This window comes from Protomyctophum parallelum (genome assembly GCF_964188405.1).
Source record: "Protomyctophum parallelum genome assembly, chromosome: 2".
NCBI lineage: Eukaryota > Metazoa > Chordata > Actinopteri > Myctophiformes > Myctophidae > Protomyctophum > Protomyctophum parallelum.
This window is the reverse complement of record NC_139699.1, coordinates 12,522,649-12,550,145: the sequence shown is the minus strand read 5'-3', so window position 1 is coordinate 12,550,145 and position 27,497 is coordinate 12,522,649. Positions and strand designations below refer to the sequence as shown.

The window sequence follows — 27,497 nt, the reverse complement described above, 5'->3', positions numbered from 1 at the left end:
TGTAGGGGTGGATGAGCCCCAGGAGGTCTACTGTAGGGGTGGATGAGCCCCAGGAGGTCTACTGTAGGGGTGGATGAGCCCCAGGAGGTCTACTGTAGGGGGTGGTTAGGAGCCCCAGGAGGTCTACTGTAGGGGGTGGTTAGGAGCCCCAGGAGGTCTACTGTAGGGGTGGATGAGCCCCAGGAGGTCTACTGTAAGGGTGGTTAGGAGCCCCAGGAGGTCTACTGTAGGGGTGGATGAGCCCCAGGAGGTCTACTGTAAGGGTGGTTAGGAGCCCCAGGAGGTCTACTGTAGGGGTGGAGGAGCCCCAGGAGGTCTACTGTAGGGGTGGATGAGCCCCAGGAGGTCTACTGTAGGGGTGGATGAGCCCCAGGAGGTCTACTGTAGGGGGTGGATGAGCCCCAGGAGGTCTACTGTAGGGGTGGTTAGGAGCCCCAGGAGGTCTACTGTAGGGGTGGTTAGGAGCCCCAGGAGGTCTACTGTAGGGGGTGGATGAGCCCCAGGAGGTTTACTGTAGGGGTGGATGAGTCCCAGGAGGTCTACTGTAGGGGTGGATGAGCCCCAGGAGGTCTACTGTAGGGGTGGATGAGCCCCAGGAGGTCTACTGTAGGGGGTGGATGAGCCATATACTGAGGAGCACGTGTAGATAATGTGGGCAATACCACATTATGTCCTTCCTAACCGTGTGTGTGTGTGTGTGTGTGTGTGTGTGTGTGTGTAAAAAAAAGGAAAAAAAGAATATATTCATTATTGTTATTTTTTACAGATATGGACACGTGGATAGAAGATAAGCCAACTGTGTAAATTATAAATGTCTTATTTCAAATGCTTACAAAGTAATGATCCTGTCCACATGCACACATCTTTGTAAAAGTCTATACGCCTCTAGGGCTCATATGCCAGAATACTGAGCCTTCTTGCTCTGTGTTGTTTACCTACGTTAGATTTCTATAACTTCTCTTAACTATAGTAATCTCGGATGATGATCATCATCATCATGATCAGTGTGATGCATCCTACGTATTTGGTTTGCTTCGTTTGGGTTAAGCTGTACACAGGCTTGCACGCCAAAGTGGTCATCAGCCCCCAAATTCCTTATGGTCTTAACCTCATTCCCTTTTTGCAGTCCTCTCTCTCTCTCTCCATCCCTTTTAGCTCTTTAGCAATGAGTGACAGTAGCGTTGCAGGCAAAAACATGCCCCTGTCTGTGTGCTCTCCCTGCCTTCTGTAGCTTTAGCTCACCCAGTCAGGCCCGAGAGGCGAGAGCTGTCATATGATATCTGGAAATGGGTGGGCTTTGAATACAGAGGTTATGACTGCATACGGTCTGAGACATATCATTAAACCAATTCACTTTAACGATCTCTCTCGGTTTAAAGATATAGTGTTATCCTCCAGACCTCCACCTACTGAACTCTGAGGAGAGTTGTTGTACGAATGCAGTGTTTTTCACTCAGGCCTTTCCTGGGGAATATAGCCCTGTCTTTGCTCTCTGGTGTTTTCATGTGTCCACTGGAAGTTGAATTCATAGTCAGTCTTTGGTTTGAGTTTATAGAGCCTGTTGTCTCTCATTGTACTCATTCTATTAGCCAGAACTGAGTGGTTGAGTTTGTGTATGCTGGGGTACGTAGTACAAGGGGATTTAATTTAATTTCAATATTAATAATATAATAATAATATAATATATAACGACTCAATGAACACATTGAGATTATTCCTGCCCCTTACTCAAGCTAAATAAACAATACATTAATGGTCAGTCCTTCATTGACAGACCATTAAGGTCTCCACACACCGAGCGCAAATTCGGATTTTTAAGCTGCGTTTCTCCATCGGTTTCCCGAAAAACGCGGCCGGTGTGCAACCACCTTTATGGTCTGTCAGTTTGAAGGACATATTTAACCATATTAACCCTGTTGTATTTTGGGGAAATGCATAAATATTTTCAAAATCATATTTAAAAATAAAAAAGCTCATCTACAAACTCAACGCAATGTGTTGTGAGTTTGTATAATAGTATATAATAGGCAGCGTTTACGTGGTTAACAATAACCACCAATATACAGTATCGGTAGTTACTGTCTTTTCCATAAAAGCCTAAACATGCATCAGAAAATCTAACTGGTTTTTATAGGAATGGGTTGCTGTTTGAAAATACTGCAAATAGAAAACAAGAAAACAAAACAGTCATTTAGTTTCACCACTGGATTGGCTGGCAGTGGCATTCTTGACAAACCAAGCTGAATTCCTTGTCAGCAACTCCTGCTGTTAGTGAACAAACATCACCATCTATCTATGTGTTACAGTTACAGCCCTGGCAATAGCAATCGTGGGTCAATACAGTACTTAGATAAAATAAATTGTTTAATTGTGTGTGTGTGTGTGTGTGTGTGTGTGTGTGTGTGTGTGTGTGCACCTACGTTAAAGTTGTCAGTAGCTCCTGACTGCTTCACGAGAACTGACCATATCTACACGTCTATTATAAAATCCATGGCCAGAAAAGACAGACAAAAGTGTGCGGGGAAAAAAGTTAATTTGACAGATTCCTCGTGCTGTTTTACAGAATATAAAGCGTTGGTTTCCCGGACCATCCTTTGAATTAGAGTTGGTGTTGCAAAGGAAGACATTTCCTTGATCCACATCTGTTCAGTGTTCATAGTTTCAAGCCATTATTATTGTGTTTGACGATGTAGACACTTCCTCAGTCATCATGCCAGTTGATTCACAATTTACAATTTAGGCATTTAGCAGACGCTCTTGATCCAGAGCGACTTACATTTAAGCAAAAACAAAAGCATGGCATACATCACATATATATATAATATATATAAAAGTATCGTGAATCATGTATAAACTAAGAACGTAACAGTGGAGTATCTATGTCAACTATACATACTATACTATATCGTATATTATACAATATACATGTGTACTATAAAGTGCTAAGTATGACTACATAAAATGCAATTCTAGTGCTGTCTACGTAACGAGCTATAAGTCTGTCTAGCTCGTTACGTAGACAGCACTAGAATTCACATAACAGTGACTCCTGGGTCGTGTTTGACTCCGGCCTCTGCAGGGTTCTGGATAGCCCCGTTCGGTTGCTATGGATGAAAGGCAAACCTGAGAGGGAGAAAAAAGAACTCCCCTGGACACCCACTCAGCAGGCCACATATTTGTGCGTTGTGTGGACAATGTGCAGGAACCTTTAAAAGACACATGAAAGACAAATACTATCTGGGGACACATGCTGCTGACTGACCAAGAAAGATAGGGAGAAAAAAAAGGTTATATGCTCAAAAGCTTGAAAGGGCATCTGCTTGACAGTATCCCACCAGTATCTTTATTCAACTTCTTTTTAATCACCACAGCTACATATCACCAGATATGTCTTGGCTGTGAAATGACTTTGATGGTTGTCAAGTTCATTTGAGGACAATGTATTGAAAATGCTGTGGCACAGTGCTCAGAAATGCAAAAAATGTGAGCAGCCAGTGTAGTCTTTTTATATATATATAGTGTGTGTGTGTGTGTGTGTGTGTGTGTGTGTGTGTGTCCTTTTACATATAGGAGATTCATGGCACTGCTTTTCATTGTTACCAGCAGATGAGCATTAACTGTGAGAGTTTTGTAAACCCCACCCCCTTGGTGAACCACTTTGAGGAGCATTTTATAGACTAACCTAATATCTCTACTAGTGTCTGAGGCTGTTATCTGTCTGTATATCTGTGTTCTCCCTTCCACCCTGCTCCCTTCTCTCTGTTTCTCCATCGCTCTCTTCTCTTTTCTTGCCCGGGTGCTGAATCACTGTCTCCAGCTGCATCAAATAAAGACGCCTTAATTGAAGGCCTTGCACATAACAAATGGGCACATTAGCCTTCCCCTTTTAACTCCCTCTCCTTCCTCCCCGTGGTTGTAAACGCACAGCATACTGTATGTACTCTCTGTTGTTTCTCAAATTAGAGTGCAGGCTGTCAATCGCTCGCAGACTACCAGTAAATTAGATGTTTTTGTCTTCACTCCCCCCCCCCCCCCCCCATCGTTCCTACTAGCTCTCCCTCTTTCCTCTACCCCACTGTAGTGCGTGTGTGACAAATAAATAGAAACTTTTCTTTCTTTCAACAACAACAACCTGAAAAATAACTCATCTGCCTGACAGCAGCAACAATGTTTTTGTGGCTGCACTGGCTCTCTTCCATGGGAATTAGTGGAAAAGGAAACCTCCGGATGCCTTCTATCACACGAGATGAAGTCAAATAACCATCCGTTAATTCAGCATCGCTGAGCCCTGCCTAGATGCAGGGAAGACACATTAAATACACAAATTGTGTTTCTTTTATGTCGTCACTTGAACAGCGCAACAATTCTTTTGTACTTGTACTTTGTACTATTCTTAAGATCTGGGAGAGTGCTTTGCCAGGCATTGGTGTCTCTCCGTGCTTCCCATACATATGATTCCACACTTAGTTCCTCCTCATAATGGAGGGACAGAAGCGTCTTCTTGACTAATTGCTTAGGCTTTGTAGAATCTGAATGGTTGCATAGTACAATGCCATGTGGGTGGTTCCCCGCCGCCTCTGCCAGTCTGCTTTCTCTCTCTCTCTCTCTCTCTCTCTCTCTCTCTCTCTCTCTCTCTCTCTCTCTCTCTGTGTACTGCCTAACATGATTGTCACTCACTGTCACAAATGGTTACAGATATTATAGCATATTCATATACAGAGTTAAGGGTTGAATAATAGAAGAAGCACAAGGCATTTTGCTTTGAGCAAGACATTGTATTGAGGGGACAGGAAAGAACTGAGTTTGATTTGGTGTTTTTGTTTTCAGTCAGTCTGTCATTCGTCTTCCCAATTTTAGACTTTAGGGCAGTTTCTATGTAGTCAAATGTGTTAAAACAATGGATGGAAATACAAAGAAAGTAAATTGTGTGTGGTAGTTGTGGTGGAGGCACTGTACAGTATGTGTGAGGTACTCTTTAACTAGAAGCCTGTATATTAAGTCAGTGGTTGATTCAAGTTCAGTTCTTGTCACGACAGCCTCCATATGGAAAACTCATTTTGTGTCTCTTAGTCCTTAACTACACTTATAGTATAAGGATATATCGGTCTTAGTGTATTCCTTATGATCTTGGTATTCTTACAGTGTTGTTGGGAATGATCATTTCTTTGTGAAATGCTTTTGGAAGGTTAAATTTGCAATCTTGTGAAAATAATTATATTTAGTATTGTGTTTAAACAGCGGGCCATGCACCCCCTGTTACCTCCTGACCTAGCTGAATGGATATGGCATTTATATGCAGCATAGGCTATATGCTGCATATACTTTCCATATATTGGCCATAATATGTTAATATATTTTAAATAAAACCATAGCACCACCATTAGCCTTTTCCTGTTGTGCACCCCCTAGAAGGCCTGCGCACCACAAGGGGTGCCATGCTCCACAGTTTGGGAATCACTGTGTTAGATCATTTGCAAGTTTTAGGTTGACTCAATAGTTAAAAAAAAAACATCTATGCATGTTGTACAATTCATGAATTCTATGGGAAAGTAACCAGCTACCCGGCTTCCTGATTTCACAGGTCAAATTGTTATGTGATTTATTTACATATTCACTGTAGTGTGTCTGTGTCTAGTGAAGTCTATGCCAAGCTTGTTTTGGCATAGACTAGGAGAAATTCAGAAGAGAAGCTCAGATTTCTCTCTATTCCGTCATAGCAGATCTATAAGTGTCGCATCTGAGACACATTGTTGTTTTGCAGAAAATACATAATGGCTTAAACGTTTTTATTTCATGGCGAATATTTGGTCTCAACTAGGCTTAGATATAAACAGGAGTTGTAGATGGTACATTTTCAACAAAGACAGATAATGAGACGTGACAACCTAAAATAGTACTGCATCACTGACTGACCCAGTGTTCTCTTCCAGTAAAGTTTCTATATTGGTCACAAATTGGCTACTTGTCTCAGTTAGGGAAAGTTTCTTGCCTTTTATGGGACTCTACTTTTACATACATTGATGTCGATGTTGGTTTAAGCCATATTTAGGGATGCCCGGTTAATCTGTAGCATAATTGGAATTGGCCATATCGGCCATAACAATGCCGCATCGGAATGGTCTCAAAATAATACAGATTATTGAATTGGTTTACACCAGCAAAAAAAATCAAAATTAAAGAAAGAATCTGCATTTAATGTGTGTACTCATCTCATTCAGTAGTAACAGACAGACACTTATGCTATTTATTGATTGATTGAATACTTTATTAACAGGCTTTGGGCCAATAAGCCCCTATAGGGCCTAGGCTTGTTTCCATTGTGGTCTTCTGTATAATATCGGAATCGGTCAGAATCGGTATCGGCAGATATGACCCTGCAAATAACCGGAGATCGGATATCGGTCATAATTTCATAATCATAATAGGAGCAGCACTCCTAAGAAAGCTTTTACTTTCTAGTTCCCCTTGTTTATGAGTGGTGCAACCACTCCTATAGACGGCTATGTGTGTCGCTGGCTGGCTGGCTGTGTCCCTGACTCCCTGGGTCTGAGCACGGAAATAGCATATTTCCACCACCAAGCGTTTTGGACGTGGAGTGGCTCGCCGGAACCGGCCCGGCCCCCTGGGCACGTTCCTGGGGGTCTGGATGTTCCGGGGACCCCCAGGGACCCCCACACAGAGTTTTACTTGTTGTCATAACAATACCCAGTTCTACACAGCATTAATGACATGGATTCATTGATTTATCATAATGTATTTCTTTGTGCCTAGAAAGCATACCATTGAAATTATCATTCAAATTCGTTTTTCATGCCACTATTTTGGAAATACTTTTGCGTGCCTCATTCATTTGTTCATAAACCTCTGTAGAGGTTAGCCTATGCATTTTTTTCCAGCAATGATTTATATCAGGAACAGATTATATGCATAAGCTTTCTACAACACCATAAAGATGACTTGCGATGATATACTGTATGTCTTAAATTTGAGAACATTAACAAGGTGTTGTATTATAGCAGCACTGTTCTGGCTCCTGTGGTGTTTCACCTCTAGTTGTGATGACCCCCTCTGGGAGAATAAATCCATCTTAGCTTTTGTTGGAGAGTGGTGTCAGCGATGGTGGCAGGGATGAAGAGATAATAAAGCGTTTGCGAGATCAAATAGCTGAAGTCAGTTGTTGTATGTTGTCATCTTTGATTTGAATGATTTCAACCCATTTAGCCATCAGGATAAGCTCTTGAGACAACGGTTACTAATGATTCTAAATGGTACTGTCAGGCCTGCGTTGACTGTTAGTACCACAGATATAAGTGTAAACATAACCTATTTTCAGTAACGACTTGATTGTTTATTGTTATATTTCATAGTGTTTCATTTCATGGCCGATCCACAGTGGCCTTGAAATCCATTCTAACCTGCTCTCTGTTTTTTTGTGTGAGAGACGCAGAAATGCAGACCTTTCATTTAGTCAACACTCTTTGTCCATCAGGTCTACAGCCGTGCCTCCTTTGTTATCACTTCTTACAAGAGGAGGGTGTGCGTGTGTGTGTGTGTGTGTGTGTGTGTGTGTGTGTGTGTGTGTGTGTGTGTGTGCGTGCGTCAGAGAGAGAGAGCGACTGCCCACCAGCTTGGGCCTCCTCGAGATTCCCACAGAAATGGGCTTGGCTTTGTGATTCAAGTCCGGACAGTTTATCCAAGGGAGGACAGAGAGCAAAAAAGGAAGGAGCGAAAGAATGAGAGAATGATGGAGAGAAAGTTGGGCGGTTGCCAGACTCTATTGAAAGTCTCTCCACAGCGTTTGAAGTTAGAGGATGAGGATTTAGAGTGAAGCTTGGATTATTCAGAGTCAATACCCTGCAACAATCCGGCCTTTTGGGCTGCTGCTGCAGTGAAACAATGTCTCCGGTCTAACCACAACAATTCTGTTTTTCCTCCTGCCAACAGCCACTGTATTAGACGTACTAGCTATAGCTTAGCACTTTCTAATCCTGGGACCTTTTCTCTGGAGCTAATTACATGTATGTGGTCATGCTTGCCCTTAACAAAGCTTTGTGGAGGGTGGATGCATTGACTTGTTTTGCTTACTTATATTGTAGTTTTTTAATAAAGAAATACACACACAGTCTCACACACACACACACACACACACACACACACACACACACACACACACACACACACACACACCCCCCTAACATGTTGACATACAGCTGGTTCCTACAGGTCAGTTCACACTCTAGTGTAAATATTGAACAATTTCCTTAGACTTAGAGTCTGGGACTCTGGGTGGACAGATAGCAAGCACACATGCCCCGTTGCCCCATAGCATGAATCTATGTACCAGTATGTATGTATGTATGTATGTGTGTGTGTGTGCGCCGCGTGTGCACACGTACGTACGTGCGTGCGTGTGCGCGCGTGTTTGTGTGTGCATGCATGCAGCGAGCCCCTGTTACGCTGCATCTTTTTTCCATCTGTTTACTTTTCTTAGGGGGCAATAGGGCACATGTCAGAAATCACACGAATGCACACACACACACACACACACACACACACACACACACACACACACACACACTTACACACTTACACACCCTACTCTGCTGTACTGCATACACATGCGCTTTAAAAATAAAATCACTTGTCAGCACTTTACATTGTGTGTCTCCTGTGTGCCCATTTGAATTGGAGATTTATTGCTGCTGGCGTCGTCTTCCGGCCATATACTCAAGATTAGATTATAGACGGCAGCACGCGTATACATAGGAACTCTGTCTTTATTTCTATTTGTGCTTCTCCCTTTAAGAGATTTACTCTACATTGTGCTTAGCTGTGCAGTGAAGTGAAGTGTAACATCTCATGTCATGTCTGTGCAGAGAGATTCTCACTGTAGCGTTGCTGTCAGGTTGAAACCTTTTGTATTTCAACTTTTTATGTTTTTTTTCCACAATCTTCTTTTTGTCCTACTTCACTCAAGAGTTTAAAAAGTATCACATAGCTATATAATTGATCTAAGCGATTTTCCGGTGCCAGAGTTCAGGGCGGGACAATGTCAGGTCTGTAATTGAATTGAATCGCTATTTTTAGCGAGTCTTATCTGTGTGTTTCAAAAATATTTAACCAAGAATTAAGTGTATTAACGAGAGCCAACACACCCGACAGTGACGATATGTATTATATTTATTATTAGCAATGACAGGCCGGCGCACTAAGGCTCAGTGGTGTTTTGAGATTCTCAACAATACAGTGCTCATAAAAATGATCTCACAATTATCAACAACACAGTGCTCATAAAAATGATCTCACGATTATCAACAACACAGTGCTCATAAAAATGTTCTCAAGATTCTCAACAACACAGTGCTCATAAAAATGTTCTCAAGATTCTCAACAACACAGTGCTCATAAAAATGATCTCACGATTCTCAACAACACAGTGCTCATACAAATGATCTCAAGATTCTCAACAACACAGTGCTCATAGAAATGTAATCTACAAAGTAAAGTCCTGAGTGTTAATTTCATTGAGAAGGCTCTCCTATTTAAATCCTATTAGTAACACAACACTAGATCAAATCACTGCTGGACATGAATAGAATGTTACTAGTGAAAACATAACAGAACGTGGCGGCTTGACGTAGTACAACACTTAACAAGAACATAGGAACAATTCAGCACCCTTAATACCGTGTCTCAGTTCAGTCTTTTCATCTTGTTTTTAATTCTCAGTTCACCATGCAGCACCACAAGCATATTACTTTTTGTGGGACCATTTTGGGTAATTCAGGTGTTCTCAGTTTTTTTACCGTGGCGGTCTGGAGAACAGAAATCACTTATTCTGTTAGGAAATGCTTCCTTCCTTCAGGGCTAAGTAAGGAAGGAGTCTCCGGGGATTAGGGGGTAGTCGTCTAGGCGATGAAATCCTAAATACACCGAGCCCATGGTCTTCCCTTTCCTCCTGTCCTCTCAGACATTTTGTCCCTCTCACAGCAGATATAATGACATAATTGTCCTCTTTTAGCATTAGCATCCGGGCACAGAGTGACAGATGTGCTGTATTTTGTTTGTCTGCAGGTTCTTTATTCTGCAGGTTTTTCAGAATAAAGCGTAATTCAGACTTTTTGCCGTACGAAAAAGATCTTCAAATGAAAGTTTGAGGTTTCACTTGAAGACCAGGTTTATTTATTTATTTTGTCAAGCGAAACAAAAGATTGCAAAGTATTATATCAGGCTTCAAGTAAAATTTGTCCCATGGAAATATCCTGCATTTTCCCTTCAGTCGGTTCTTCTGAGTCTAGTTCCACTCAACTCGTACACTGCACGGCAACTACGGTGGCTGACTAATTAGAAATTAAATTTTCATCAACAACAAACCAGTGCACCGCCTTTTGTAGGTTGGTCATTGGAGACAAATTAGACAGCTGTAGGGTATCCATTTGAATATAACGTAATTATCCAATTCATCAAAGTATAATCACTGACGCACTGTGTTCCTCAGGCTGTCTATTCAAGTCCTGACAGCCCTCTTGACTCCCCCACTAGTGGCTGGCTAGTAACAGTTCCCTGAGGGCAGCCATAGGAATCCCTGAACAACTTCACACAGAGTCTCCTTTGAAAGCCTGTGAAAGGTTTATTATGACATTACGATTTGACTTTGACTCTGGCACTTAAAGCTGCGTGTCTCTCTCTCTCTCTCTCTCTCTCTCTCTCTCTCTCTCTCTCTCTCTCTCTCTCTCTCTCTCTCTCTCTCTCTCTCTCTCTCTCCAAAAAAGTTGCGTTTGTACACCAAAATATATCATATTATTTTACAGTGGTGGAAAATGTACTAAAATATTTTACTTAAGATAAGTATCGATACTGCAATTTAGAAATACAAGTAAGTTCAGTATTCAAAATGTACTTGCACTTAAAAGTACAAAAGTATTGGTATTAGTATACTATATATACTCATAAGAATGTCCAATTTTACAAGTCTTCAAGTTTAGAATAAAATGTATAAAAACCAGGATGAGCAGATGTGAAGAATTCCAGGCAAAGGTTTTTCCTTGGCCTCTAGGGAGTTGGCATACAAAGTTATCCACAGATCCGTGCAGTTAGAGGTGAAAACACTTTTCGGCCAGTTATAGCGCCACCTTGAGGCTGAGTTGAAATTGTTCATGTGGCATTTCGTCCTCGGCCTAGTGGGAATGTGGGTGCACAATTTCACGGAAATCACGCGATGTGTTCATGTTTTGTTTGAAACTGAGCACTCCTGTGAACTTTGGAAGCCAATCTTAACCAATCAGGATGGAGTCTGAGAAATCTGAAAGACTGGTTTCGTTGAATGGCTCTAGAGAGACTGTGTACCAATTTGCGTGATGTTTGGACTAAATCTGTAGGTGTACTGTGCAAAAACTTGTTTTGCACAAAACGGCCTCCTGGTGGCGCTATAACAGGCCGTTCTGGAAAGTTTGGGGCAGAGGTTCATCGTTGGCATCCAGGGAGTGTGTGTGCAAAATTTGGCATCGACCGGGTTAACGGTGGCCGAGATTAGCTGCTCACGGACACACGGACAGACACACACACGGACGGACGGACGGACGGACGGACGGAGTGCAAAACATACTCTCCCCCCATGCCTTCGGCCTGGTGGAGACAATAAAATTCCAGGCAAAGGTTTTTCCTTGGCCTCTAGGGAGTTGGCATACAAAGTTATCCACAGATCCGTGCAGTTAGAGGTAAAAACAATTTTCGGCCAGTTATAGCGCCACCTTGAGGCTGAGTTGAAATTGTTCATGTGGCATTTCGTCCTCGGCCTAGTGGGAATGTGGGTGCACAATTTCACGGAAATCACGCGATGTGTTCATGATTTGCAGCATTTTGTTTGAAACTGAGCACTCCTGTGAACTTTGGAAGCCAATCTTAACCAATCAGGATGGAGTCTGAGAAATCTGAAAGACTGGTTTCGTTGAATGGCTCTAGAGAGACTGTGTACCAATTTGCGTGATGTTTGGACAAAATCTGTAGGTGTACTGTGCAAAAAGCGGCCTCCTGGTGGCGCTATAACAGGCCGTTCTGGAAAGTTTGGGGCAGAGGTTCATCGTTGGCATCCAGGGAGTGTGTGTGCAAAATTTGGCATCGACCGGGTTAACGGTGGCCGAGATTAGCTGCTCACGGACACACGGACGGACACACACACACACACACGGACGGACGGACGGACGGACGGACGGACGGAGTGCAAAACATACTCTCCCCCCATGCCTTCGGCCTGGTGGAGACAAATATATATATAATCTAAATCTACAAAGCAACTAGTAGGCCTAACTCACAATTTCAAATAATTGTAGTGGAGTAAAAGTACAATATTTGCCTCTGAGATGTAGTGAAGTACAGGTATTGAAAATTGGAAATACTAATAATGTAGTTAGCTTACACCACTGACATTACAGTGCATAGTTAATTATTATTTTGGTTTAATATTTAAATATCTTGCTCCTGAAAGTATATTTTTGAGGGGTCCTCTACATAACATGTTATAAGTCTACAAAAAGTGCTATCTAAGGAGCTAGGGTAAGTGCTACGGGCCATGATGGAGTCTGAAAAGGTGGGTTTTCAGACTACGGCGGAAGATTGGGAGTGATGCTGCAGTTCTGACTGCAACGGGAAGTTTTGGAGCCAGAAGGGAGAAGAGTTTGGGACGTGTGGAGCGTTGTCCCGGCGTTTTTAGTGAGGGTACTTCCACCTTCCATGCGTTGGCTGATCTGAGTGCGCGGGAGGGACCAGAGGGAATCCTAGGGCCAGGACCTGGGCAGTCCTTAATGTCTCAGCTGGTGTAAATAAGGGGCTGCAAGCTGCAATATCTTGCATGAACCTACGATAAACGAAAGCCGCACAGCTCTCTCTCTTCTGGGCGATTGGCCAGTGACTTTTAGTTGGGTCAGTCATGACCCCTTCCTTCCCCGCCTGACAGCGGTGGCTATCAGGGACCCCCAGTACTGCCCCTTCCCCGCCTGACAGCGGTGGCTATCAGGGACCCCCGGTACTGCCAGCGGTGGCTATCAGGGACCCCCAGTACTGACAGCGGTGAACACTCAGGGAAGGCTAGTAACAGCTGGTGTTGAGGTTGAACTGCAACAGCAGTAGAAATCGCTGGGTCCGCATTGTGGCGTGTCACTGGCCTGCTGGCGAACTTGGGCTGCCCTAGCACCTTCTGGCCAGTAGGGGGATCTGGGCGACGACATGATGGGAATTATACATGTTTTCTCCAATGTACTGATTCATTAACTAAATGTCACTAAAAGGATGTGTCAAATGATTCGTTCACCAGTTTGTTCAGTGTTTACTACTCCAATGAGGATTGAGGAATGGTGGAATGTCTTTTTTTGCAACTGTAATGACTGAACAGATGTATTCAGGAAGTGGCCAAGTTAACGTCGAAGAACTAATACATTTGAATGAATGAATCACTGACTAGTCAGCCTGCTGGGTGTTGGGGCGACCCTGAATGTCTCTTTGTGTATTTCTTTAGTGGTCTGTCAACTCAACTCTCACATCACAGGTTTACAAGTTTAACCCATTTTGGGGCGGGAACCCCTTTTGGTGTTTTAAAGCATTATGTTATACTTTAGCTATATTGAAAAACAGCAGATCTACAAGCTCATAGCGCGGCACCGAATGCTGCGCTATGAGCTTGTAGGTCTGCTATTTTTGAAAAATCGTAAAAATGTGCCTCAAATCTTTGAATATATATATTATTACAGAGTGAACTTTTATTTTCAACTCAAATATTTGCTTCTGGGGAGCGGTCCCTGCAGGGAACAACATATTTTCAGATGGGGGCATACATATAATTTTTGGGGTCCTTGACATGAAATATTGAGCACCACTGATACAGAAACATAAGGTTTTTCAGAAAACTTTGACATACAAGCACCATGACTGCAATTGAAGAAACAGTCAAATGGATCAGAAATCAACATGCTATCTATTATTACTGTGGGGTTTTTCACCTCATCTCAAACTGTTTTTCACCAACACCAACAATACTCTGTTTCACCAATTACGCCCCTACAAGTCTATCATTGTGCCTGAGTTCTGTTTTTATGTTTCACACAAAGCACTTGCTGTGTGCGTCTCATGTGCATGGCCAAACACTACGAGCACGCACACACGCACGCATGCACGCACACAGGTAACCAGTGCTGGTTTAGCAGCAGAGTGAATATGAAAGACCCCCTGTTTAGTGGAACGGTTGAGTTCAGTATACCTGCTCTGATCTACTGTGTAAATCAGCCAGTTGTCAACAAGTGAGACTCGCGTGCAATTATGTGCATGCATGCGTGCTTGCTTGCTTGCATGTTTGTGTCTGTGTGTGCGCGTGCACGTGCCTGCACAGTGCACACACACACATGCGTATGTTTGCATGCATGCTTTGCTGGTGTGCGTGAAGGGCATAGGTCAGAACAAACTAGATAGTTTGGAAAGTGTACTGCCAAAGCCAGCAGTCCTGTATCAGCCCAGACTTTAGAGTTTAGACCTTTGTATGCAACAGCACCAACAGCACCACATACAGCACCAACAGCACCACACACAACAACGGACTCTCTCACTAGTAAGCAGAAATGGTGCCTGTAAAGGTAAAAGACAAAAGACCTATCGATAAAAAAAATCCCTTCCATCTTTAATAAGGGGCTCATTGTTCTGTAACACAGAGGTTCAGCAGGAGTGTGTCTAAAGAAGGGAGGGTTAACTCAGGACTGTGATTTATTCATGGATGCTTTCAGTTGGGAAGAAAATCGGCTATACATGAGTGTTGCATTTACAGGTCCACGCCGTTGTTGTTTAGCAAATGGTATAGCTAGTTGTTGTTGTCTTAAATGCAATCAATAGCCACCTTTGTACTATACCAATTAATGATCAAAATGAGGAAATTCTGTGAATCTCGGAATCTACATAGAAACAGAGTGTGGATCTTGGACTTCAGTGACATCAGTAACCCATGCCATATCTCTGACATAATCCATGTGCGCTGTTCGTAATGTCTGTTCGACCAAAGCCAACTACAGAGTGGACCTATGTATATGTTGCTTTATATGCTGATGTATTTAGACAGAGGAGAGGATACATTATATTTCTTCAGAGTTTTATCTCTGAAAGTTGTGTCTGCATTAGAAAAGCAAAAAAAAGGTTTTATCTGCAGATTCTGGCCGTGTAGTACTGTAGTAAGCAAAGTTACCATGTTTACCCAGGGTAACTGGACTAAGCTCAAGAACTTGTTTACAGCCAGGCCCTGCTCATTCAAGATTCAAGATTCAATAATTTATTTGCCATGTCAACAAGTTGATAGGAATTTGTCTTGGTTCATACTCAACATATACAGACGACCATAGATACACACACAAGAAGGACAATACAATACAATACAAAAAACAGCAGCATAGGAAATTACATTCAGTTTTTTAAAGTGCTATATGCATATTTCTACGTGTGCTATAGAACATTTCATGGTAGGGGTTCAATGCCTTGCTCAAGGGCACTGCAACGGTGGTAATTTTAATGTGCGGTCCGGGGATACGAACTAGCGACCTTCCAATATCAAGACCGCTCCGCAAACCGTTCGGCCACCGCTGCCTCAAAGTAGGTATATGTACTGTATATGATCAGTGGTAGAAGAAGTACTCCGGTTTTGGACTTAAATCAAAGTTACCACAGTGTAAAAATCTTTCTTCATTCAAATTACAAAAGTAATGGAATCAAAATATACTTAAAGTACCAAAGTAAAAGTCCTAAAACTAAAATGTTTTTGAAAATAGCCGATCTGCAAGCTCACAACGTGTAGCAATCGTCTATATTTTCAGAGAGAGACCCTCGTCTCCGTCTCTACCTGCCTGGCCCTCGTGTTGCTCCTGAAGGCTTAAGAGTCAATATTTGAGGATCTCGATGCAGCTCTCCAATACTTCAAATAGCTCAGATGGCTGACATGGCCTTTAATATGCTGTTCAGGAAAATAAGGTGGGTGGGTCAAGAAAGCAAAGGCACAAGTGCTTCTTGTAATCTTGTAAGAGAGAAGCTGTGCGTGAGCGTGTGCGTGTGTGTGCGTGTGTGGCGTGGCCGTGTGCGCGCACACACACATGGTTTCTGCCTGAGAGAGCCCAGATGCAGGCAGGAGGAGGGAACTGGTGAACTCAGTATACTGCCTCCATCTGGCAGAGTCAGGTTAAGCTGGAGCCAGGCTACTCTAGCATAGCAATAGCATGAACAACATAGTACAACATTTTTCTTGAGACTATAGCCTGGCCATGGATTTCTATGATCGAGCACAGCTTTATATTGCAGTGTAAAATGACATTTGCTTAACATTTTCAGATGTGAACACTTTCTCTTACGTTTCAAACACAAGCCTATATCATAAGACGGAAGAGAAAAGGCTCTTCATACACCATAATTAGTGAGGCATTATAACTGCCTGTAGCATCGCCTATCGCTGCTTCTTATACATGCTGTAAAAGGTTTATTTTTTTATTCTGTAGAATTTGTCGAGGGGCTGTTAGGCTAACTAAGTCTGACCCAGCTTCAGGTTGGTTGCCTGAGACACAGTTATGCCATGAGATTACCCTCATTTATTGGACTGACGCAACGTATGGAAAGGCAAATTATTTAATTGTGAAGAAAAAATAGTAACTGATGCTCTGATGAATTAAGTACAATGGACCACAATGGAAGATTTTTGTCTGTTTTGACTCACTCTGTGTCCCTCCTCTGGTGTACTGTACAGCATACTTGGTTGGTGACTAGACCTTCCATGCGATCCTGTGAAGAACTGACTTCCATTGTGTGATTGAAGTCATAGAGGCCCTGACTCTTTGCTGTGGCCTATCAGATGTCACTGGATGGATCTCTCTTGTGGTTCGCTGCCATTCAAAGCAGATGAATCACATTAATAAAAGCTGTGTTTGCGTTCCTCTGAGGTTGACTCGTTGGCATCAGAATGCTTTGAACCTGGAAGTACAGAAGCACCAAAGAAAGGTTTAGATTTTTAACGACATCAAACACATTATAGAGTTCTTGTCATGTGCATCTCAACAAGCTCTCTTAATGTTTTCATTGTGATAGAGATCGGCTTGCCCCGTGTTGTTGCTGGGGTCACTTCACTGACACCGCGTCGCTTTGCGACACATCAATCATCATGTTCAGGTTCCGGTACCCATCATTACCCAGGTTATTACGCGAGTGAATCCCCCCCTTCTCTCTCTCTCTCTCTCTCTCTCTCTCTTCTCTCTCTCTCCCCCCCCCCCTCTGTCCAGGTTTATTATATTTTATCTTGATAGTTTTGTTCCACATTTCATTTGGCAATGTAAACGTATGTTTTCTCATGCCAACAAAGCTCCATTGAATTGAGAGAGAGAGAGGGGGGGGGGGGTCCTATATGCAGTCTATTTGAAGAGGCCTTCAGCTACAAATATTCACCTTCCTTCTCATTAGGTCAGGCTGACTGACCCAATGCCTCAGTGACACATATATGTTTCAACAAGCATACATACAAGCGACCGTGTGTTTCCATTTCTTTGCTTATTACCAGAAGCCTTGACCCTTGACCTTACCATAACTCACCACCGGAGGAATTGCTTCTGTTAGTTAACTGGATCATCCCTCAGTATGGAAAATGAGAGCTGCGGCAATTAAGGAAGAAAGGAAGACAATTGGAAAGGATTGAAAAGCTTTTTAGACATGGAGGGGAATGCTCAGCGACTGTAGAGGGCTTTGGGATTGTTGTAAAATGACCTAATACATCTGAATTATGGCCAAGATTCCAAGCATTAAAACAACAGCTGTCAGTTTATTAGGTATGATGTATAGCATCGTAACATGCAATGGGGTTGTTGTGGATTGATGTATATATTAGAAGACCCTTTTAGTGTGATTGATACTGTCTCCCTAATTGAAAGCCATAGATGTTTTAGGTATAGTCCCTTAACCATTTCATTTTAGGATCATCTCTCCAGACAAATTGGTTCAGATGTCATTGTTCTGGTAAATGAAGTCATATTGTATGTGGTCAACGTCTTTAATGGATTTTCTAATGTTTGCTATTTTTATATACCAGTACAGTTGTTATTTTGACGAACCAACCAACAGGCGCACACACACACGTACGCATGCACACACATTTCCCTGATGAGGCAGTGTCAGTGAGCCGTCGACAGAGACCACTTGGAGTGGACCACCAGATAAGGGTGTTCGAGCTCTTCATGAAGCTTGTATTCTCTTGAGACAGACTGTTGACTAACGTCAAATTATTATATATTACTATTACTATTTTATATTACTATAAAATTGCTCTGAACTAGCAAGTGGCAGTGTGCGGATGTCCCTTCTTCCACATTGTATACTCTTTGTCATCATCACACCTGCTCCAAATTGCCTGCCGGGTGTGCGGAAGTCTTCTCTCTATATAGACCTAGCAGTACCAAAATTGCACGAGTGAACATAACATTAACAGACACATAAACCCAGTAATAAAGTAATAATAATCCAATCCAGGCTTTACTTGTGCAATGAAATGACAGTGAAACGATAATACATCCATAAACTTAGAATGCTACTAAGAGTATTATATTTAGGAACATGTTATTAGAAAAATGTAATGATCTATTCTGACAATGGATCATTTTAACATTTAAATATTTAATAATGTTTGTTGTAGTTAATTTCCGGGCTTGGAGCACCGTAGCTCGTGGTTACATCCTTCTGCATCCTCACCCAAACGGGGATTAGTTCCTCATGTGAGACAGAGAAACATGTTCTCCTTTGGAACTCCACATACATATACAGAGATATAAAACATACTGTATATAGGCCTATCTCTGGTTGAACATTTCAAAGTACAGAAGACAAATGCTTAATATGGGTTCAGGAAAGACAGGTTCTTTCAGATTAGTCTACGAGGAATTCTATGAGGAATGACATTTTATATTGTGGACCCACCAAACCAGCTGTCAGCTACAAACAACAAGTGCTTATATTTTCCACTCTAAGCTGGGTAGTGGCTTTTAAGGTGAAAATTCTGATTAAATTGGATACAGCATGGTTTACTTCTAAGAGTTGTCTTTAGGGTAGAATCAAAGAGGAATGTTTGGCTCACTTAGAAAAATTAGATTAAGAGTTTTTGGTTATAAGTACTTTGATACACTTCACTGTGTGTCCCCTAGTTAGTACATATATTCATCTTCTCCCACCCCCACTCTCTCTATCTTTCTCTTTTTCTCCAGGCTCACCCTGGAGTCTGACTTCTGGCACAAGTCTGCGAGCTATTTACCTCCTCGGCTCACTTCCTCTTTTTGGTGCAAAGTAATTTATTATTACTGCTGAGACGGCTAACTGTTCTTCATGATGGTGTTCCTCCATTAATGCACAAAGTACCATAATACCAGCATCCATACAATCACAGCTTCAGTCATATATCGTACATTAACCCATTTTGACCTGAGAACGATTCTACAATGTCTTCTAAATCCTGACAGTTTTCTGAAAAACCTCATGTTTCTATTTCAGTCGTTCTCAAGGACCCCCAAGATTATATGTAATTGGCCACCAACCCTGAAAATATGTTGTTCCAGGGACCCCCCAGAGGGCAAAGATTTGAGTTAAAAACGTTCGCTCTGAAAGAATATATATTCAAAGATTTGCACTAAATTTTCTCGATAAAAAATAAATAAAATAGCAGACCTACAAGCTCGTAGCGCAGCACTCGGTGCCACGCTATGAGCTTGTAGATCTGCTATTTTTCAATAGCTAAAGTATAACATAATGCTTAAAACACCAAAAGGGTGTTGCTCTCCCCTTGTCCCCCACATATGGGGACTAGGTTGGTGGAGGGTGTGTAGAGCCCAGGATCACATTAGATTATTGACACAGGGGTGAAAAATGGGTTACAAAATCGTGGGATAAAAAATATAAAAAAACCCCCAAAAAACCCCACCAAAAGGGGTTCCCACCAAAAATGGGTTAAAGGCAGGGTGATTGTCTTTAGTTAAAATATGTGTTAAAGGCAGGGTGATTGTCTTTAGTTAAAATATGTGTTAAATGGCTCTATTCTGATAGTACGCAATGCTTTTGTCCAGTGACAGTCTCCATGTCTCTCCAGCTCTTTATTAAATAGAAATGTCAGGTCGGGATACCAATTTTCTCCAATCAGGATAGAGCACTCAGACAGGGTACAGATTAAACAAGTGAAATTGGAAGTGATGACACAAACAAATGATCAGACAAAATTGGAACTGAAAAGAAAACTATTAAAAAAATCAATCTGATAAATGGGTACTCTCAACCCAACCTGAAAATACATTTTCTGTTCATTGATTGCTATCAGAAAATAGTGCTTTAACCTTTTAACAAAATGTTTTGTTTTAACCAAAAAATATCACTTGCCTTACCTTTAACCGAATCTGTGCCAAAACGAGATAATCTTGTGAATAGTTATTGTATCCAACTGTGCCAACCTTGAGATTACGTGATTTGATTAAAGATTATTAAAAAAATACTATTTATATTTATACTATTTATACTATTTTTTAGCATCCGTTAGCTTCCGCCACTAGCATCCATAGGCCTCTCATTGTAGAAACAGCCTACATGATCATCTGCGGTACACGTGCCGTGCACGCGCACAGGGCTATTAGTGTTATTTATGCTTAGAATGGCATAAAATGCCATATCCTATTAAAACATTAATCTTCCTTTATGCCTATCGCTCCTTTTCACGGAGCATAGGCCGTTGACTCCAGTCCGCCAGAGTCCTCTATACTGGGCCTTCTTTTCCATCTGTTTCCATGTAGGGCCACACTGCTTGATGTCAGTCTCAAGGTCCTTGCGCCAGGTGTTCTTCGGCCTCCCTCTCTGTCTTGTGCCTTGCGGGTTCCATCTAAGCCTAAGGGCTTGTCTTGTGATGCTGGTATTGGGCTTCCGGAGTGTGTGGCCGATCCATCCCCACCACCTTCTCTTACTCTCCTCTTCCACTGGCGGTAGACTTGCTCTCTGCCAGTGGTCATTATTGCTGATGGTGTCTGACCAGTGGATGTGCAGGATTCTCCTCAGGCAGCTGTTGATGAAGGTTTGCACCTTCATCGTTGTTGCCTTTGTTGTCCTCCACGTCTCTGATCTGTACAATATTGTACTGGCTTGACGTTTGAGCTGAAGAGTCTGAGCTTTTGTCCGCTGGCTGATTTGTTTAGAGCTCCAGATTGTTTTAAAGTTGGATGAATGCGGCTCTTGCCTTGCCGATTCTGACGTCTGCATCCGTGTCGCCCTGACTGTCTATGACATAGACTCTATGACACTGCCTAAGTATGTGAAGGCTTTTACTTCCTCCAGTCCTGGTCCCTCTAGCGTCACTGGATCTCTGTGTGTTGTGTTGACCTTGAGGACTTTTGTCTTTCCTTTATGGATGGTGAGGCCATCTTCTGATGAGGTGTCTGCCAGCACTCTTGTCTTCTCTTGCATCTGCTTTTGAGTATGTGAGCAGGATGGTCTGTTCCAAATATAACTCACTTAGTGTACACAAAATACCTTAACGATGAAAAGTTATCAAAATCGTGAATCTTCGTAAAATGGTGTGACCGTGGCGAAGCGTCAAACATCAACGCCAAACAGGAAGTGAAAATAGCAGATCTACAAGATCAGGTTTTTCTTTTTTTTATTTAAGTACTGAACTGATTGTCGTACAGACTTGGGGGTGGTGTCATTAGACTACGTTTAGGGTCCTTGTCCTTCATTGGTGTAACTTAGCCCCGGCCCCTATTCTGATTGGTCGATATTTGATAGTTCCTATTTGTTTTGCTATAACTTTTCAACGGTTTGTCGTAACAGACTTGGGGTTGTGTCTGGGTTGGATTGGGGGGTCAAATCAACTAATCATTCCCGATCGTGGCGCACGCTGCGGCTCACCGCTCCAAGAGATTGGGGCAAATGCGGAGAACAAATTTATCTGCGGTAACGCGTGTGACTAATCGTACGACTTTGACTTTGTGTCATTGGACTTGGTTCAGAGCCTGTGTCCTACATTGGTGAAACAGTTGGTGAAATAGTTTCTATATCATTTGCCATAACCTTTGAACGTCGTGAGTCGTGACAGTCACCTCACTGGACTCATTCAGTAGTTATACTTAGCTCTGCTCCCAGTTCTGATTGGTCAATATTTGCCTGTAACTTGCATGTGCCGTGCGAGGGCCCGCCGGTCTGACCCGCCGGTCGGGCCCGGTCATCGCTGCTTTAATTCTCTGTCGTCGTGTTGCAAACTGTTCTTTAGGTGGTAGTGGTTTGTTTTTCTCTTGTAACAACCCTATTTCCACAATATTTCAGTGTGGTTTCCTTCCCTAAATCCTAAATGTTTCTCTCTCACTCCCCCTAATCACCCCCTTCTCTTGAACACTCGCATCAAAAGGACATATTTTGTTATATATATTATATAATGTTCTGTTGGACTTGGAGGGACACAATCTTGTCTCTCCTGCTGGGGCCTTGTGTGTAAAAGTTCTGTCTGCTTGAGGAGGACTGCCTGCAGGCATGCCAAACTATCCTCCGTTGAGCCTTCTAGATCCCCCTCACCAGGGGGGGCATTCGGTCACGGTCAATCTCTCCGACTCACTCGCATACGCTGTAAATCTGGAGTGTCAAATTTAATTTTAAATGTACCCTTATGGGTCTAATGGGTCACATTCACGGTTAAATGAATACTCTGTATTTTATTGCGTGATATACTGTTCTCAACATCTTAACCCATTTTTGGCGTGAACCCCTTTTGGTGTTTTAAGCATTATGTTGTACTTTAGCTATTGAAAAAATAGCAGATCTACAAGCCGCGCTACGAGCTTGTAGGTCTGCTATTTTTTAAAAATCGTGAACATTTTTAACTCAAATCGTTGCTTCTGGGAGGTCCCTGAAACAACATAGTTTCAGATGGGGGTCGGCGGCCAATTACATATATTTCTAGGGGTCCTTGACATGAACAGGTTTATCAGGAAACTCATGATTTCGAAGACATTTGTAGAATCGAGCTCAGGTCTAAATGGGTTAAACCCCCTAGTGAGTGGCGCCCCCCCCCCCCCCTCCTCAGACCCCCCTATAGCCCCCCCCTTTCACCCTGGCCACTGCCCTCAACCCATGACAAGCACATGATGGTGTGGGAATGGCTATGGCTTTTGGTTTTAATGCTGCAGAAGAAAATGCATGAGACATTCTGTCTTGGTAAAAAAATGTATATGCATATGCATACAGGTAAGAGTGAAAAGTATCAAATATAAGGATGGTATTGTAAAGTGAGAAAACATTGTCATCATCATTTTTCGACCGCGGTCGAGATCATGGATTCCACAATACCACGCCAGACTTCCGGGTTCTTCATTGCCATCCCCAGTTCCTGCTTTACTGATGCATGTGTCCCTATAGCGATGACATCAGGGAACGACAGTTTTCTACCTCTGGTCTGCTTTGAGGCAGGACTCCAGAGAAGAAGGGAAGATATAACCTCATTGTCAGCTCTGTAGCAGTGGCCGGCAAACTGTGTTCTTCTGGATCGGACCAGTGAAAACATTGTAGCAGATCACTCAGAGGAAAGTTCATTATGTCTATTCCAACATTCTATCTGAAGGCTCATACATAGTCTGGATTTTCGGTGTTTATGTGACCACCGAACTACAACATGACGTCACGAGCCGCGGTGAAGAGCAAACCACCGCCACCGCTCCAGCCCTTCTCTCTGTTTTTACTCACCACCGCTCAATGTTATTTCGCGGTGGTCACGGTGGTCGCGGTGGTCAGCTCACCACCGAAAATCCAGACTATGAATAGGCCTTAATATTCTCCAACACAAATCAGCTGATTTGCTGGTGGCCGGCCAGTGGAAGTGTGTTTTCTGATTCTGTCTTAGTAGCTTTCATAGTCCTGCTGTGAACATTAATGCTGCCTGCTGCTGGATGTAGGATCTTTATCCCCCACTGTTTATTGGCATGCACACACACACACACACACACACACACACACACACACACACACACACACACACACACACACACACACACACACACACACACACACACACACACACACAGCCGGATATTGCCTATAGAGCTCAATACAGTCCTGTGGAAATGTGCTTGTGCCTTATGTGGCTGATACAGTTGCCTGTTGTGCCTTTATTTGACCTGATATTCGCACAAAAACACCTTTTGTGTCAAATGCAGCTCCGCAAAAACATGCCAGGCAGACTTTTTTGAAGTTGTTATAGTAATAGCTTGAGCCTTCGCTCGAGAGTGCATTTGTTGGATGTTGAACTTGAAAGTGAAGCTTTGGTCTTGGGAAAGCAACGTGTTTGTGTGGATGTGAAGTTACCTGTGAGCCACAGAGAGACGTAACGAGCGTCTGCAGCCCCCTCCCCTCCCCTACCCGTGCTGGCTAGATATGAAGATGTCAGGATTCGCTACAGGCAATTTCTCCTTTCTATCTTCTCCACAGCAGGCGCTACACATGGGGCTGCAGGCTTCTCTTCTCTTCTCTTCTCTTCTCTTCTCTTCTCTTCTCTTCTCTTCTCTTCTCTTCTCTCTTCTTGCTACTTTATTCCTCCTTGTTTTAACTGTATTGCTTTATTAGAAGCAATGGAGATCATATCTATCCGTAATCTAAGCACCCCACTGATACCCCATCTCCTTCCACCCCAATGATGCCCCATCGGCGGTGGTTCAGGGGGTGCCTGGATGGTAACTGCAAGGTTGCCAGTTCAAACCCTGTGGGCTCCCCCAGAGTTACTGTCGAAGTGTCCTTGAGCAAGACACTGAACCCCTAATTGCTCCCGATGTGCTGGTTGGTGCCTTGCATGGTTTCCGCTGCCATTGGTGTATGAATGTGTGTGTGAATGGGTGAATGTAATGCACAATCTATGTAAAGTGCCTTGGATAAAGGAGCTATATAAATGCACCATTTACCATTCACCATCTTCTTCCACTCCCCGCTCCACAGATACCTTTGAACTCCTGATGAAGCGGGCAGAGAACCACACCAACGCCGTCCTCCAGGAGTCCTACGGTCACATGGCGGGCCGCGCCTCCGGGCCGGTGCGGGAGCTGTTCACGGACATCGGCCTCTTCCTCCTGGGCTCGGAGCTCAGCGTGGACGACCTGGTGCAGCGCTTCTTCGGAGCTCTCTTCCCGTTGGTCTACGACCACCTGATCAACCCCGGCCTGAGCGACATCGCGCCGGGCTACGCGGAGTGCGTGCGGTCGTCGAGCCGCGACTTGAGGCCCTTCGGCGCGACGCCCGGTGTCCTGGCCAATCAAATTGCTCGTTCCGGAGTTTCGGGGAAGCTCCTGCTGCAGTCGTTGCACCTCGGCATCGAGGTCATCAACACCACTGACCACCTGCCGTTCAGCCGGGAGTGTCGGAGGGCCCTGCTCAAGATGCAGTACTGTCCTCACTGCCAGGTACGAAGTCACATGCATTCTGTATGATAACAAATAAACCATATTACCAGGTTTTCCCCCCATTTAAATATGATCCTATGCTGTGATTTCTGTACACAGGGCCTGACCCAGTCTAAGCCCTGCATGGGCTACTGCCTCAACGTCATGCGAGGCTGTCTGGCGAGCATGGCAGAGATCGACGCCCACTGGAGAGAGTTCGTCCGCTCACTGGAAGGCTTGTCGGCGCGGATGCAGGGAGCGCAAGACTTAGAGCAAGTGCTTCTGGGAGTTCACACGCTACTTCACGACGCTGTTGCACATGCTCAGAAGAACGGGCCCCGCCTCTCAGCACAGGTCAAACGTTTCATTTTCAGAGTTGCCGTTTTTTTTTGTCTTCAGTCAAACAGTGATGTGGAGGGAGACTTAGTTTATTGTGAGAATAAATAAGTGTGTCAGGCCAGCAGTTCAAGTGGTGATCTGTCCATTCCATGAGGTCAGGGAGGTATTTATATGTGGTGTAGTGTCCATGCATAAATGGATTGAAATTGAATATATCACACAACGACCGGCTTGCTAAACTCTAGCAGACCAGAGGCTCTCCAGAAATACATCCCTGTGGGTCAGCTCAAAGCCAGTCAGAGACTCAGTGGTCAAGCTACTCGCCAGAACAGCACTCGGATCCGGGCCTAGTCTGCAGCAGAGATTGTGCATTATTGCTCATCCCACAAAACTGCAGTTGGATAGAACAGAACATTCCACTGTCTGACTTGGTAATTCTCCTACTACAGGATACAATGTTGGTTATGTAATTGCTATGGTGTCGAGAACCTCAGCAATACAGTGTTGTGGGCTTTGATGACTACATAAGGTACAGTATGATGATTCTCAGAGGTTTGGGCAGAAGAAAATAAATCACACCCGTGTGAAGTGAGGCGCGCTAATATGTTAAAGTCTAACTCATGTTGATTAGGTGATGTAATGGTGAAAACATTAAACGCCATTAACAATAAAGAGACAATGTGACATAAACGATACATTATTTATGACTAAAGACAAACATTTAACCTGTATATAGGAGGGGCTAGCGCCCCTCAAAAATCACACCCGTGTGAAGTGAGCGGTGCTCTTACCATCATACATCATCTCATTCCGGCCAATCACAATTTGCGTCCTTACTTTTCCGTCTTCACTTTAGCTTCAATCAAATCATTGCAATGGGGTGATCAGCCAATCACACGCCAATCTTCACACAAACCCGGAAAGCTGGGCATAGGAGGGGCTAGTGCCTCTCAAAAGGGGAGGGGAGGGGGGCATTGGTCTATATGGTGAATGCTGGTGAACATTTTCAATGAACGCTTACGTCGCTACGTCATATCTTCTAGGGCTGTGAATTAGCATTGTTTTATTTTTTTCCTTTAAATTTCTATCCCGATTTTGTAAACCGAATTTCTTCACCCAGTGTCAATTATCTAATGTAATTTTGGGCTCTACATTCCCTCTGCCAACCTGGGGAGAGCAACGGACTGACCTCATGCTTCCGTCAATGCATGACACGGGGAGAACATGTGAGGGTACCTACCCTAGGGGACACAGGGAGAACATGTGAGGGTACCTACCCTAGGGGACACAGGGAGAACATGCAAACCCCACACAGAAACCTCACCTCGGGTATGGGCACTGAGAACACGCCCCCAACACCCACAGGATTGTTTTCTTACGGATTGATTAATTTAGACCACAATAGCACAGTGATTAGCCTACAAAAGTACAAAATGAAGTACAAATTCTGACCACAGGTTAGTTAGTATAAACAAACACAATATATACATTATATAGGGCCCGTCACTAGGAACATAATGGCCTGTGTATACAGTACATACAAGTTATTTACACTCTGGTTCTATCCAACTCACCCAACGGGCATTTCCAACTCTAGTCTAGAATATCTCATTCTATGTATACCACATACAGATAATTAATTATTTATAATGTGCTATTTTTTTAGTTCATAATTCATAGATCATCATAAAACAACAGTCTTGTCTGCTCAGGAAAGCACTGCTCAAT

General features: G+C 43.3%; 2 protein-coding genes across 2 annotated transcripts in view; both read left to right on the top strand.

The window, feature by feature from the left end:
• Positions 1-27,497, top strand: part of gpc5a (glypican 5a) — a gene marked incomplete at its 3' end in the record, with an annotated part of 130,920 nt that overhangs the window by 6,150 nt on the left and 97,273 nt on the right. The window contains exons 3-4 of the mRNA XM_083759190.1: positions 24,991-25,451; positions 25,551-25,784. Of these exons, the coding sequence (XP_083615316.1) occupies positions 24,991-25,451; positions 25,551-25,784 (695 nt within the window). The remainder of the gene's footprint in view (positions 1-24,990; positions 25,452-25,550; positions 25,785-27,497) is intronic.
• The window catches only part of tpp2 (tripeptidyl peptidase 2), a 301,990-nt gene that overhangs the window by 178,760 nt on the left and 95,733 nt on the right, over positions 1-27,497 (top strand). The window lies entirely within an intron of this gene.